This window comes from Diabrotica virgifera, chromosome 1, assembly GCF_917563875.1.
Source record: "Diabrotica virgifera virgifera chromosome 1, PGI_DIABVI_V3a".
NCBI lineage: Eukaryota > Metazoa > Arthropoda > Insecta > Coleoptera > Chrysomelidae > Diabrotica > Diabrotica virgifera.
Genome location: NC_065443.1, coordinates 59742774 through 59759657, shown reverse-complemented (window position 1 = coordinate 59759657; position 16884 = coordinate 59742774). Strand labels below are relative to the sequence as shown.

Here is a 16884-nt window from a genome sequence, read left to right as displayed (position 1 = left end):
CTCATGTTTGTAGCACGACTTTATTTGATTGTTAACCTGTAATCAAAAAAGATGACTTCCCAACGGGTCTTTCCTGGCAGCTTCAAAGAAATGAGGCGAAAAAAATTATTTAGGATTTACAATGTATATACCTACATTGTAAATTATGATTCGGGAGTGCTCCCAGTAGCATTTAGCGTGTCTTGGTTTGTTTATTTCTGATTGTAAATTGTCAGTATCAGCTTTCTAAATATCTAAATCAAGTTCGTTATCTTTTTTTATTCAAACTAAGGGCTGGCTCTGGTATTGGATTCTGTAAATCATTCTGGGATTTATTACGGTAGTTAGCTTTAACTATGTCTTCAAATTTTTATACTGCCTCTGATTGTAGAAACTTTCTCCAAGATGAAGAGGAAAATGCCTCTACTCTGTGCCGAGGATCCAAAATAAGAACTATACAGTATAATACACAATTAGTTTTATTATAGTTTTTTAGTATTTAATCTCTCGCAGCTTGAATGAAGTAACGTCTCTCTATCAATGTTATTATCAAGTTCATGAGCCCAATATTTTCAGTTTATCTAAAAGTAAGTTTACTCCAATTGCCACAATTGGGAGTGCACTATTTTTCCCCTTCGAGTATTGAAGAAAGTGTTTTAAAGCTTCTCAGATACTGACAAAATTTAGGTACTGATCAGAACCCATTCTTCATCTAATATTTTGCAATTATTTAGATTTTTGATGTCGCAAAATATAGTTAAAACATTTTTTACACATAAACACCATGTTGGCATCTCGAAAGTTGAATGCCACTTTGTAGGCACATCTAATTTTGGCAGTCATTTAGTCATTTTACAATTATGGCCTCGCAAGCACTTAAGTTTAAGTTGCATTTGCCCTGAGTCTTTGATACTTTTTGACAAGATGTTTAATTTGACTTACAGGAGAGTTAAAATCCAAAGCAGTCTTATTTATATCATTTTCCACTTCGATCTTATCCTCCAAATAATCAAAATCCTTTTCGATGTCGACACTGTTATGGTTTGGTTCAATCATTTTTATGAAATCCTGGACAGCCAAGTTAAGAATATGTGCGAAGTAGCGTTACCAGGTGTCCCGATTTGCGCGGAACGTCCCGATTTTCAGGGGTCTGGGGACGCGTACCGATTTGTACCTGATCGGGACACTAAATGTCCCGATTTTCACCCACGAAAACCAATTTCAGGAGGACTTAGTGAATTTTATAACTATGTATGTTATAAAAACAAGGCACTCCTAAAAGCGTCAAAATTGAATGAAAAATATGTATAATTTTAATAAGAAATAAGTAATTTAATTAATCTACGATTTTTTTTTGTAAATGAACGGGAAATACGGCGATACCGTGTAATTTTCAGGATCAACTCCGAATTGCATGGAAATTTGGACGGCTTGTGCCGTTGGTTGGTTTTACTCGGGGGGTGACAATCACACCTAGTTGGGGGTGAAAAACCGTGCGTTTAAAAGAAGTCCGGAGATGGATAAATTGCCTAATTCTAAGCAATTTTAGTTCTATAGAATTTTAACTTAGTTAATAGTTTTCGAGTTATTTACGATTGAAAATGTTTATTTTTCGACAAAAAAATCCGTTTTCATTCAGTTTTCACAAATAACTCAAAAGTAAGTATTTGATCGAAAAAAATATTCTTAGCAAAAATGTAGCATAATATAAAAAAATGAAAAAATTGTGAACTCGTAAAGTCTATAGATCCAGCAAAAGCAAAGTTGTAGTTCATGAAAAATACGTTCTTATTGGTCAAATTCAAAATCAAATATTTCAACATGAAATAACCAAAAAATGAAGCACTTTTCGGGAAAAATCAATTAAAACTTTTTTAATAAAGCTTTATTTTTATGTTTTAAAAAAGTTGCTAGCATCAAAACTAAGCGAGTTATGCTCAAAATCAAGCTGACTCCTTTTTTTTTGGTAAAAAAAATCGTGAAAATCTCCCCCTACTTAGCACCCCAAATGAAATTAATCGTTACCGCTTTACAAACAATTTACTTTACTTATGTATTTTTTACATGATTGAAAGGTCCTAACCGAGTCATTAAACCCGAGTGTATGCAAAAGATGAACAGCCGTATTTGAACCATTTTTTGTGTAACAGAAAAACAAAATGAATCTATCATATTTATAAAAGCAAAACCTACCTACTTTTTACTCCTTGATTTAGCATTCCTAATACTTTTTAAGTTATTTTGAAAAAAGGCTTTTTCCAATATTTTAGAAAAACATTTTTTTACTATAAAAACAATTTTTTTTAAACTAAGCACTTCCAATTGGCAAACCTTACAGATCGTATAAACAATACACATATAAAGTAAATGGTAAAGCGGTAACGATTAATTTTATTTTTTTACCAAAAATAGGAGCCAACTTTATTTTTAGTTTTAAACTTGCTTAGTTTAATGCTAGAGATTTTTATATAAAACAAAATTAAAGATTTTTTTAAACACTCAAAAATTTTAATAGGTTTTGCCCGAAAATTGCTTAACTTTTTGGTTATTTCAAGATGAAAAATTCGATTTGGAATTTGACGAATAAGAACGTATTTTTGATGAGCTACAACTTTGCTTTTACTGGTCTTTCTGAACATACATTTTTTTTTGCTTTTTTAAATGCTACATTTTTACTAAGAATATTTTTTTTTTGATAAAATTACTCGAAAAGTATTGACTTAGTTTAAAAATTATACAGAACAAAAGTTTTTTAGTTAGTCAGTTGATCCATTTTGGGACTTACTTTAAACGCGAGTTTTTTTACCCCCGAGAAAGGGTAACTGTAACTGTCACCCCCCAGGTAAAAGCAACCAACGGTACAAGTTCAAATTTATACTAGACAGTAAGTAGAATCTAAAACCAGATTTTTATGCAATTCGGAGTTGACTCTCCGAAAATTACATTCCAAAACGGTCATTTACTGGGCTATTGTTGTTTATTTGTCCCGATCTCTAACCCTAAATCCCGATTGGTTTTTGCTTATGTACCGATTAAAAACAAATCGGACCTGGCAACACTAGTGCGAAGCATGCAACTATTTCATACAAATCAAATTTGACGTTCGTCAAGGAAACAAATGCAGATCGGGGACTCCCCCAGTGGTAGTGGAGGCCGTGTTAGCAAGCAACGCAATAAAAAGGTCGCCGGGGAATTACCGGACCAAGTAATCAAGAAATTTCAACCCGTGTTGAGCTGGCCCCCCCCACTTGCAAAAATTAAAAAACAAATAGCCCTGATTTATGAGCTATTTATGAGCTCTCATATTCCGCAAACTAAAAATTTTGAGCTCGTTCCACTGAGCAGGAATTTAATACCCTAGTGGGGGGGGGCTGAGTCAGCCCCCCCCACTACTTAAAAATAGGAATATTGAATCGGTTTTTGCGGCAGAATTACGAGCTATTTATGAGCTCTTGAAATTATATAGTTTCGATTTTTGAGCTCATCCCCTTCACCCCCAAACAACCCTTTAATTGATTTAACTTAAGAGAAAGATGCTGAGAAAACTTAAAATATATCGTATTGCGAATATAATTCCTATAGCTTATATACTCTAAGAATAAACTATTAAATCAAGAGCATTTCGATTATTGAGCTACAACCCCTTCGCCAGAAAACCACCCTATCTTCCCGGCTTAAGAGAAAGTTGTATTTAAAATGCGTTAAACTAATTATTTAGCGACTACATATCATTTAATAATTTATAAGCTTCCAAATTACGTGCATTTAGATCAGTAAATTGAAATTTATTTTGTATAGTGCAGTCACTGAAGGTAAAAATCAACGATTACCTTCAATTTCGGTGAACCTTCATCGATTTTCACGAAAATTGGTCAGTGGTTAGAGGATACGTCAAGAAACAAAGGTGACATGGTACCACCTTGCGCCTTTACCCTGAGGGTGGACACCGCCCCTTCTCGGGGGTGAAAATTATTTTATAAAAAATAAATGCACAAATCAATAAAAGAACAAATTAAAAGCAAAATTTATTATATAAAGTTAATAAAATAAGTCAATACTTTTTAAGTTATTAAAGACCAAAGATTTTAATTATTTGTGAAAAAAATGCATGTTTTGAAAAGGTTTTTTGTAAATCACTGAAAAGCTTTAGGTTTTTACAAAAAAGTTAATAGTAGTTTAATTCGTATAGCTTATATTCTAAGAATAAACTCTTAAATCACGCGTCTTTCGATTATAGAGCTACAACCCCTTCGCAAGAAAACGACCCCATATTCCCGGCTTAAGAGAGAGTTGTTCTTAAAATAATTTAAATTAATTATTTGGCGACTACATATCGTTTAATAATTTATGAGCTTGCAAAATATATGGTGAGCGGATTTTGATACTATCAACTTTTTCTGCATCTTATTTTTCATAGGTATTTCTAAGTACTTTGACAAGTATTTAGTACCTAAGTGTTATAAAATGCATCTCTTTCCCGTTATTTAAGCTTGAACCCTTAGATTTTAACAGTCGCGGAAAAAAATATACATTTAATTACCAATAACTTACTTTAAATTAACATTAAAGGGTTTTTCAAGTAAGCAATTTATTATATTTTTATTAGCTTCAATTTTAGTGATGAAAACTTTTTTGTAAAAACTTACAGTTTTTGAGTCATTTATGAAAAATCGCTCTAAAGCATGCATTTTCTTTCCAAAAATTAAAATATTTGATCTTTAATAACTCAAAAAGTATTGATTTATTTTAATCACATTATATAACAAATTTTGCTTACAATTTGTCCCTCTCTCGATTTGTGGGGTTATTTTTAATAAAGTAATTTTCACTCCCGAGAAGGGGTGACATATACCCCAGGCTAAAACCCCAAGTTGTTATTGTCAATTCGTGAAAATAAATGGAGATTTACCGAAATCGAAGGTACTAGTTGATTTTTACCTTCAGTGACTGCACTACAGAAAGAAAATGGCAATTCAATAATTGAGATGCGAATATTTTGCAAGCTCATAAATTATTAAACGATATGTAGTCGCCAAATAATTAATTTAAATTATTTTAAGAACAACTCTCTCTTAAGCCGGGAATATGGGGTCGTTTTCTTGCGAAGGGGTTATAGCTCTATAATCGAAAGACGCGTGATTTAAGAGTTTATTCTTAGAATATAAGCTATACGAATTAAACTACTATTAACTTTTTTGTAAAAACTTAAAGCTTTTCAGTGATTTACAAAAAACCTTTTCAAAACATGCATTTTTTTCACAAATAATTAAAATCTTTGATCTTTAATAACTTAAAAAGTATTGACTTATTTTATTAACTTTATACAAAAAATTTTGCTTTTAATTTGTTCTTTTATTGATTTGTGCATTTATTTTTTATAAAATAATTTTCACCCCCGAGAAGGGGCGGTATCCACCCTCAGGGTAAAGGCGCAAGGTGGTACCATGTCACCTTTGTTTCTTGATGTATTCTCTAACTACTGACCAATTTTCGTGAAAATCGACGAAGGTTCACCGAAATTGAAGGTAATCGTTGATTTTTACCTTCAGTGACTGCACTATACAAAATAAATTGCAATTTACTGATCTAAATGCGCGTAATTTGGAAGCTTATAAATTATTAAATGATATGTAGTCGCCAAATAATTAGTTTAATGCATTTTAAGTACAACTTTCTCTTAAGCCGGGAAGATAGGGTGGTTTTCTTGCGAAGGGGTTGTAGCTTAATAATCGAAATGCTCTTGATTTAATAGTTTATTCTTAGAGTATATAAGCTATATGAATTATATCCGCAATACGATATATTTTAAGTTTTCTCAGCATCTTTCTCTTAAGTTAAATCAATTAAAGGGTTGTTTGGGGGTGAAGGGGATGAGCTCAAAAATCGAAACTATATAATTTCAAGAGCTCATAAATAGCTCGTAATTCTGCCGCAAAAACCGATTCAATATTCCTATTTTTAAGTAGTGGGGGGGGCTGACTCAGCCCCCCCACTAGGGTATTAAATTCCTGCTCAGTGGAACGAGCTCAAAATTTTTAGTTTGCGGAATATGAGAGCTCATAAATAGCTCATAAATCAGGGCTATTTGTTTTTTAATTTTTGCAAGTGGGGGGGGCCAGCTCAACACGGGTGAAATTTCAAGATCTTGCAATATCTTAAGTCAAGACAAGATATAAGATGTCAAGACAAGAGTTTTTAAAATTCATTGATTTTTTCTCGAGACAAGACAAGAAGTTGTTGTCAAGACAAGAATTGTTCTCTTGTCGACCCCTAGGTATTTTAAAATATAATTACTTTTTTTATTAATTTAGTAGCAACATTCACGCCCTGTAGAATTGTAGTAGTTTGTCATCAAAAACTCTACTTACGTTCAAATGGTTTTTAATATAGTCTACTATTGTTAAGAATTACTAGTATAACTAAATTTTTAATTTTAGTATACAGGGTTAGTCGAAACTCGGAATGAGTATTTTCTGAGTTTTCTTACATGTAACACTCTGTATTTCAGTATTGTATTGAAATGATATTTTATGGTACTTTTTTATTTCTTAAGCATTCCCTATACCTAACTGCTTTAATTTGTGAGTTATTGAAGATTCAAGCCAAACATTAATTGCAACAAAAAATACGTAAAATTTTATTAGGTTGGCCGTGAAAATATTCAATCAGAAATAATTTTTCGTAAATAAATACATATTAATCTAGACTGATCCTTAAATTTACATACCAATAATGGTTGAGTTATCAAAATATCTATGTAGTTGAGTTTGTTGGTGCAATTAACAATTTAGCACAAATTAAAGCGTACCACACAATGTCATTTCATTACAATACTAAAATGCAGGGTGTTCCATTTAACCCGGCACCTGCCACGTGGCTTTGCAAGGCATCAACTGCCACGTGGGGTGCTCACAGCACCCCTTAAAAATTTTCTGTGATCTACTTGTTTATAAACAAAATAATGTGTTGAGTTACACAATAGCGTGTTACACAAAAAACATGTTTTATTAACTTATTAGCTACTAATATATTATAAAAGTTAAAAAATAAAATTAAAAAGGTGTTATAAGCAAATTAGCAAGTACCAACCCATAATAAATGAAGTGATGTAAAATATCTAAGAAAATTAAAATTTATTGAGTATAGAGAATATATTAATAATTTAGATCAGTTATTACAATAAAAAAAATGTAAATGTGACCTGTTTATCAAAAACATAAAAAAAATTTACTGCTAGATGATGACACCCCAATTCGAATTTAGAGCTACAATTTCAGAATGACACTAAATAACCACTTCAAACACAAACAGATCTATGCTATATAATATTATTGAAAGCTACTATGACGCACAGGACGTTTACAAATTTGAAATACCAAATATTTGATGAAAATGTGTTATGGGGTGCTGGTAGCACCCCACGTGGCAGGTGCCGGGTTAAGAAAATTCTCATTCCGAGTTTCGACCAACCCTGTATACTAAAATTAAAAATTATCTATTCTAATAATTCTTAACCATAGTAGACTATATTAAAAATCATTTGAACGTAAGTGGAGTTTTTAATATCAAACTACATACTACAATTTTACAGGGTGTGAATATTGCTACGAGATTAATAAAAAAAAAAACATAATTATCTTTTAAAATATCCTGTATAGCATTACAAAACCTCATATTTTAAGAAAGATGAGATCGAGGAGAATCCAAAAACGTAAAAATATACAGGGTGTCCCATCTAAAAAACGAAAAATATTTTCATTAAATAGATAATTCTTCAAAACCCCTTCATTCACATTTTCATGATTCTCTTTCCTTTAGTTCTCGAGATATTTCTAATAGGCCATTTATCTGCCTCACCCTGTATACCTGGCCTGAACATCGATCAGACAAAGATGAAGTTTAATTTTTTTTATTAAAAATTCCCACCTCCTACTACTCTTGACGCGATTGCCATTGCGCCACCGTTAATCGGAACGCTTTGTCACCTTAAATTTTGAACTTTGTATTTTTGACACAAAATAAATAGAATACCATCAAATATTTTAATGGTGTCGAGACATATGAGAGACATACAGTGCCTAATTATTAAAAACATTTTTTTTTCTATTTAAAACGTCTATTCAAGGCATAATCAGTTGAAAGATAAAAATTTTATCTTAAATTATTATTTAATATGCAAATAAGTTTTTAATCCCAAAATACTACCTTAAGGAATTTACTCAAATATTAACTTAATGTTTTTTCGTAGATATGTGAATGACATAATATTCTTTATGAGGCATCAAGATGGATAGCAAAAATGACAAGAAGATCGAAGAACATGTGTACCCAGAAGGAGGCTACGGTTGGGTGATAGTGTTTGCCATAATTTTACTCAATGTAAGTATCCTTATTACCATTTTTTTAATATGTTGTACATACTTACAGGGCAAAATGCAATAAAAGATTTTTTAAATACGTCTAGAGATAAATATTATTAGGGGAGTCAATATAGCACGAAAACGTGCGTTGTTTCGTAATAATTCAAACAAGCTTATATTTTTCTAAAACTTTGTTAGTGTATATATATATATATATATATATATATATATATATATATATATACATCCCGCTATTAAATTGGCATCTTTTCACGTTGCAGTCATTTGGCATCACCTAGAAATGCTATCATTTTCTAGGTATAATCCGTGAATGTTCGCTTAGTACACTTCTTTAAGCTTGGCACCGTTGTCGGATTTTCAGTAATCCGATTTATTTATATATTTTATTCCTTACACTATAACGACAATTTGACCCCCGTAGGTCAAAAACATTGCTTAAACATCACTTTGGCAACAACAGGATGTTGCCAAGATATACATTTTTACGGAAAAGACAGTACCTAGTTAGATACATAATATCGATCGCTTCACGTTACAAGTCTTCCACTCGCACTCAGGTAAAAACCAGTTGTGGGCTCTTTTGTCTGAACGGGTCCCTGAATGAGTTTAATAATTCACTTTTATTGTGTATTTTGTTTCGTTTAGTTGAAATATCAGATTTTGTTTGTAACGAATTTCATAATAGATATTTAAATTATTTTTTTGTTAACAAAAACAAATTTTAAAGTTTGACATTTGAAAAATTAATTTTATATTGCCATTTTCATGACATGGTCAATGGTTAATTGCATTTATAATAATTTAATGGGTCATTGCGAAACAATATACAGTGCGTCCATAAAGTAACGCATAAATTCATTATTTCACAAACCGGACACTTTCAGGAAAAATACCGAAACAGGTCGATTTTTATTTTTAAATTACAATTTATTGGCATACATATCATACTAGTGACGTCATCCATCTGGGCGTGATGACGTAATCGTTGATTTTTTTAAATAAGAATAAAGGGCATGTAATAGCTCATTTGAAAGGGTATGTAATTCTCTATTCAATAATATAATTGTTAATATAATTATTTATACAGGGTGTCCAAAAAATGTTATTTAAATTAAATTAATTGGTATAAAAAGATGAATGTATGTAATTTGTTTAATTCTAAATATATTTTATTGGTGCCAGCAAACATAAAAATGTTTTATTTAAAACCTAAATATTGATTTTCGCTTAAGCGTAATCTTAAACTTCCAAGAGGCAGGTGGATGGCAGCTCTAACATTTAATTTTCTGACAAAAGTAAAACGAATTTTGAATTAAATAAGTTACATACATTTTTCTTTTTGTCTCAATTAATTTAATTAAAGAATTCTTTTTGGACACCCTGTATATATAATTATGTTATTGTTTGTATTAGTAAATAGAGAATTAAATACCCTTTCAAATGAGCTATCACATGACCCCTATTCTCATTTAAAAAATTCATCGATTACGTTATCAAGCCCAGATGGATGACATCACTAGTATGATATGTAATATGCCAAAAAATTGTAATTTAAAAATAAAAATCGACCTGTTTCGAAAATTTTCCTTAAAGTCGCCGGTTTACGAAATAATGAAATTATGCGTTACTTTATGGAAGCACTGTATGTTACAATGTGTAAATTTTTCAGGAAACGTAAAAATCTTTCCATTAGTAGTTAGAGATTCTGATAGTAATACTATATTTTATATAAGTATTATGGGTTATAAATGCATCTATTAGGTCTGGATCCCGCGTATGAAAAAAAAGTTGATTAATAGCAAGCTGAAAATTTCTTAATAGCTTAAGGGTGTTTAGTCGGATAAACTTTTATATATGGGAACACTGGAACAGGGGCAGTTTTAATTGTGAAACAGGTTGAAAATTTGGAACGGTCACACCACGAAAACGGCACATTTATTTTGTCCGACATAACAGACTTAAACTCTCCGAATAGAGATTAAACTCTCATGCAAAAATTAGACTGCTATTTATCACCTGTCATAATTCCTGTCATTTGACATATTCTACATGCTCTACTCATTAAAAGGCCCATTTGGTGATAAATAGCAGTCTAATTTTTGCATGAGAGTTTAATCTCTGTTCGAAGAGTTTAAGTCTGTTCTGTCGGACAAAATACATGTGCCGTTTTCGTGGTGTGACCGTTTCAAATTTTTAACCTGTTCCAAAATTAAAACTGCCCCTGTTCCAGTGTTCCCATATATCAAAGTTTATCCGACTAGACACCCTTAAGCTATTAACAAATTTTCAGCTTGCTATTAATCAACTTTTTTTTCATACGCGGGATCCAGACCTATATCTGAAAGACCAAAAAAGTTTAAATGTTGCTTATTTTTTTGATATTATGTTTTAAAGTTTGTGGACTTATGTTGTTTTCGAAATGAAACCATAATTGGTAAAGTTTTTTCTTTATTCTCAACAAGAAACAGTCATAATACGGACAACGCACACATCTTATGGAAAATATAATGTCACTCAAATTCAATAAAATTTATACGAATAGATCCGTTTTAATTTACCGATCAAATCTTATCATTGCGCCAACTCTTAATTATGATTAATTACGGCGCAAATTGCAATTAAAGTTTATCGAAATCACATTTTTGGAGTCCATAAAGTGTTAAAAGTGTTAAAGTTACAATCATTATTGCTCCGAGTGCTATTCATAAGAGCTTAAATCCCGCTGGGCCTAAGCGGATTAGTGAAACTAATCCGCTGATTTATGGAGTACCGAAAATCTGGGTAGTTTAAAATATTTTTTCTCTCTCTAACTTATGTACCTACCCATTTGATTTCAGATTTATTTGTATCAATTTCTGCTCTTATTTTTGAAAATAGAGAGTTGGCGCAATGATAAGATTTGATCGGTAAATTAAAACGGATCTATTCGTATAAATTTTATTGAATTTGAGTGACATTATATTTTCCATAAGATGTGTGCGTTGTTTTCGAAATGAAACCATAATTGGTGAAGTTTTTTCTTTATTCTCAACAAGAAACAGTCATAATACGTAGAAATTTATACTAAATTTAAAATCCAGATTCAGTAGAAATAAACAAACCAAGACACGTTAAATGCTACTAGGAGCACTCCCGAATCATAATTATTTACAATGTATTGTTATATTTCTATTTGATATGAAAATTAAATTTTGATGGTTGTAAACAGGATTCAATTTAATATAAAATATTTTCAATTTTCTCAACCACGGGCATATAAATTTAGAACACCCTGTATACAACAAATTGTTATATTTAATTTTAAGAAGTGATTAGACGGAACTCGGGACAGTGCGCTTAAAATAAACAAAGTGAATGACGCGTACCATTATCGTTCTTCTCGGAAGGTCGATCATTAGCCTATGCTAAATAAAACTCAGTGAAATAGATGATAGTTCATTATCGTTTTTCGCGGAAGGTTTCGATCATTAGCCTATGCTAAATAAGACTCATTTGAAAGAGAGAATAGGTCATTAAAATTTGTAAATAGTAGAAAGTGATTTTAGAATGGGAATTAAATATTTTCTTTTGAAATCCATTAAGCATATTTAGAAAGATTAAAAATTGGTTTTTGAGGAATACTGAGAATGAGAGTTGGTGGTGGAAGGTTGATTTGTGAATCTGGAAGGGATATTGAGAAAGTAGGTGAATGAATGACAAAGTGGGATCAGAATGTTTTGAGCTGTCGAGAAGTGAAGTCGAGTAGTAGACGGTAGTGTTCGAGGAGTGAGAAAGCCGGTAGTTCCGTGAGTGTGGAGTATCTATCGTGGAACGAGAAGTAGGCCAGGTCGAGAGTAAAAGAACCTCCTTGAGCCCAGAGTGTCCCGGTAGCTGATAGCAGTTTCGAAAAAGGTAGAACACAGCATCACGACAAAAGCAGGAACGAGAGCTATTCGAGCTAGTTTTTCAAAGGAGAACATCACTGGAAGCCAGGACGAGGTTTGATCGCAGCCAAGGATAGCAGGAAAGGGTTTTGTGTGAGGACATTTTCAGTTCACCAGGAAAAGGTCAGTCTCATTTGTTTGGACATGAATGTATGGGTTTTTCGTATTAAATTCCACATAAAAAATTGAATAACATAATCAATAATATCAGAAAAGCTTCATCAAACTTAAATAGAGTTGTCCCTAATAACTCCTAATAGTTAAATGTTAATAAAAACTTTCAATAGAAAACCAAAAGGAAATAAAATTCCCAGTTGTAAATGTTATGTTTAAGAATAATAAGAAATAGCAAATATTAAGCATTGATTGCCTTTTGAATAAAATAAAAAATATTTTGATTATAATTGTAACCCATATTTGTATTTTTTTTTACTCTTTTCTTTTCTATCCCGATTAGGAACCATTAAGAAATATTCAGAAGCCACGAAAGTAAGTAATTAATTTATAATTCGCCCTGAGATTGAAAACATATTGATATGTGATCTGGTTAATTAATTAGATTAGTATTAATACATTGATTAAATTAAGTGACATATAAGAATATTATCTCATATCAATAATCAAGATCACATCAGTATATACATTGTAAATTCCAAGTCATGATTTCCAAAGTTTACACATTGTAAATTATGATTCGGGAGTGCTCCTAGTATCATTTAACGTGTCTTGGTTTGTTTATTTCTACTGCATCTTTACTGTTTCTGTTAACTAATCTAAACGTAGAGATATTTTTTGAGATTCTTTAACTCTTTCAATGCTGGGGTTTGTCACATCCCACCTGTCTGTTAGTGGCAAAAAAGTTCACCTGTCGGATGCCGGGTTAAAACATGACAAATTAGATGTGGAATGAAAGCTTATAACCCAAAGATGGTACTAAAGGTGAGAAATTTGGCCTCCGACTTCAGGATAAAGAGTTGCAACCCGAAGTATTGTTCTAAATTCGCAGAAATAGTACAAACTATGTATTACTCGACGCGCCTTAGAAAGACGAGAACAAATATTTATGCCTGTCCGGTTTTATGCCTGTCTGTCCGTCCGTCTGTCAGATATAATCACAGAGGTTGAATGAAAGATTATAACCCATAGATGGTACTAGCGATTAGAAATTTGACGCGCATTAGAAAAATGAGAACAAAGAAATACTTTTTTTAGTTTTACACCACTTCCGGTTAAAATGGTGTACCCGGAAGTGACACACATAGTCACAGAAAAATATACTTGATCAATTTACGTGTATTAAGAGGTCGAAACCGAATTTTTTTAATTCTGGTTTTGATGTCATATGCGGTTAAAAAATTGTCTGGAAGTGGAAGAAACCAGTTTAATAGTTGTCCCCTTCGAGTAGCGAAAAATAAACAATACTTTGTAAAAACATTCAACATTGGTTGATATTCCGCTGTTTTCATATTATTTATTGACCTAAGTTTTTGTAAAATGCACTAGTCTTTTTTAAAGATATCATTGGACAATTTACTCACTGTTTTTGGATTTTACAAAATCGCTTGGATTGGCATGAAATTTGACATAAGCATAGCTAACATGTCAAAGAAAAAAGTGATATTGTGCCAGTGTGTGCTTTTTTCTGGGGATGAGTACCACCCCCTTCTCGAGTGTGAAAAAATATAGGTAAAAATATGTCCGTAAGTGGATAAACTAATTAAATTCCTTGTATTTTTTGTTTTTAGATGGTTTTTCGTAAATAAATCAAAAAGTAAGTATTTGATCGAAAAAACTATTCTTAGCAAATATAAAGCTTATAAAACAGTAAAAAAAATTATGTATGTATGAAGTCTGGACACACAATAAAAACAGAGTTGGAGCTGAACAACAGTTGGTTCTTATTCGTCGAATTCCAAATCGACTAGTTCAACGTAAAATATCCAAAAAATAACGCACTTTTCGGGGAAAACTCGCCACAAATTTTTTAAAGTGTTTAAAAAAGTTTTATTTTTGTTATTTAAAAAGTATCTATTCTATCACCATCAGCATCAAAAGTAAGTTACGCTTTAAATAAAATATGTCCCTTTTTTTGCTAAAAGAAATCGTGAAAATCACCACCTAATTAGCATTCCATATGAAATTAATAGTTACCGCCCTAGTTAATTTACTTATATTATACTGTTTATATGATCTATAAGATTTATTGGCAAGAAATGCTTATTAAAAAAAATTGGTTTTAAAATAAAAAAATTTTAATTTTGAAAAAAAATGCCTTGGTTTAAAATAACTTAAACATTAGTGATACTAAATATCTCAAAGAGTAAAAAATGTACATATCACATAAACAATACATAAGTAAATTAGGCGGTGATTTTTACATTTTTTTAACAAAAAAGAGACTTCATTTTGATGCTAACTAACTTTTGATGCTAGAAACGTTTATAAAAATACAAATAAAACTTTTTAGACATTTTATAACAGTTGTAAGTCATGAGTTTTTCCCGAAAAGTGCTTCGTTTTATGGTTATTTCATGTTAAAATATTCGATTTGTATTTTGACGAAGTAGAACCTGCTTTTCATTAAGGTGATACAGTAGCGATCAACAGGTAGCCAAAACGCGTTCCAAGATTGCGGCTGTAATTTTGAATATTTTTTCGAGATATTTGGCACACGTATTCGTAATATAATAAAGAATGGCGGTACAGAGCCGAATTTGAAAAATATATTAATATGTGGAAATTACTCTGTAATTAAATATAATATTAAAAAAACGAGCCTGTACCGCCATTAAGAAGAACAAAAAAATACACTTTCTTCAAATAAACTTTTTATCCGATGCCTAGATTTTGTGTCATTTTGGAACTACTAATGAAATACAAAATTTTAGTAGTTCCAAAATGACACAAAATCTAGGCATCGGATAAAAAAGTTCATTTGAAGAAAGTGTATTTTTTTGTTCTTCTTAATGGCGGTACAGGCTCGTTTTTTAAATATTGTATTTAATTACAGAGTAATTTCCACATATTCATATATTTTTCAAATTGGGCTCTGTACCGCCATTCTTTATTATATTACGAATACTTGTGCCAAATATCTCGAAAAAATATTCAAAATTACAGCCGCAATCTTGGAACGCGTTTTCGCTACCTGTTGATCGCTACTGTTTCCTCTTAACTACAACTCTACTTTTACAGGGTCTACAGACTTCATACATACACCATTGTTTTCACTTTTTTATACGCTATATTTTTGCTAAGAATATTTTTCGTTAAAATACTTTTTGAGTTTTTTTCTAAAACCGTCTAAAAACGTGACTTTTTTGTTGAAAAACGAACATAATATATTCACTTGCAAATAACTCAAACAGTATGTTAAGAAAAAATCTATAGAACAAAAACTAGCTTAGAATTACTCAGTTTATCCACTTTAGGACTTATTTTGAATGTATGTCTTTTCACATTATAAAAGTGGTTGTACTAACTCCCAAGGCAAAAGCACACGTCGGCACAATATCACTTTTTCTTTGACCTGTCAGCTATGTGCATACCCAATTTCATGTCAATCCAAGCGGTTGTTTAAAATTCGGAGGTTTTGCAATATTTACCGTGAGTGGATGGACTACAGATATATGTATATTAGATAAAAATTATAGTCTCAGCGAATCTTTGAAATATCTCCATTCCTTTGAAATGTTACATTTTTTAAGCCTTGAGGGAGTAGGCGCAAAATTATGACCAATGCTATTTAAATGCATTCAGTTTATTCGAATCCTGAGAAAACTAATAAGAATTTTGGAAAAATTTAAACGCAGAATGAAAGATTACATTATAACCGAGGGCGAAACTCTCTAAAAACTTTTATGTTTATATTGATAAGTGAAAGGGTGAAAAAAAAAGAAAATTTAGTGTGATTTTTTATTTCAAATATTTAATTCAAAAGAAATTTTTGTTTATTCTATTCTTTTTGACATGAGGCTGTATTTGATTTCTCTATGTCATTGTATGCTATTGGTTAGTTCCTATCATTTCAGCCGACGTACGTCACGATTGGATCAATAGGGCCGAACATACATAACTAAGGCCCTTTTGGCATGATGCTGTATTATTTTGAAGTCGATACAGCCTGAATATTTTTTTTTATTTTTTTACGTTCTATGTGATTAAAAAAATTAAGAATCACCGCAATTTTAGCCCACCACCCCCTTCCCCTTTCCCCACATCAAAAAATGTCAATTTTTCGATTTTATTTTTTTTTAAGTTGGTTTGCAATTAAATTATAAATTACAAAAAATTCACACGCACAGCTGAGGCTTTTACAAAACATATATTTTTATGGACCCGAAGGTCGAGTGTACATAACCTCAATGTTTTTTGTTTTTTAATAGGTACGTATAACTTTTTTTGGCGATGGCTGCATGTCTAATTTTTTTGCGTTTTGTGAATTTTATCAAAATCTGTATTTCTGACTTTTTTCAGATTTATTCGTAAGGTGCGCCATCTTCAAAAATCCGGAAAACTGGTTTTTTCGGTAGTTTTTTGGGATTTTCTCCATTTTATATACTTCAAAATAGACTAACTCAAGGTTTTTTATAGGTTACGTA

At 31.3% G+C, this 16884-nt stretch overlaps 1 protein-coding gene across 3 annotated transcripts in view; it reads left to right on the top strand.

Annotated features, from left to right (window-relative positions):
• The window catches only part of LOC114331357 (monocarboxylate transporter 10), a 104367-nt gene that overhangs the window by 20179 nt on the left and 67304 nt on the right, over window positions 1-16884 (top strand). For all 3 annotated transcript variants that reach the window (XM_028280905.2, XM_028280906.2, XM_028280907.2), the window contains exon 2: window positions 8228-8358. In XM_028280905.2, coding sequence (XP_028136706.1) covers window positions 8266-8358 — 93 coding nt within the window. In that variant the 5' untranslated portion in view covers window positions 8228-8265. The remainder of the gene's footprint in view (window positions 1-8227; window positions 8359-16884) is intronic.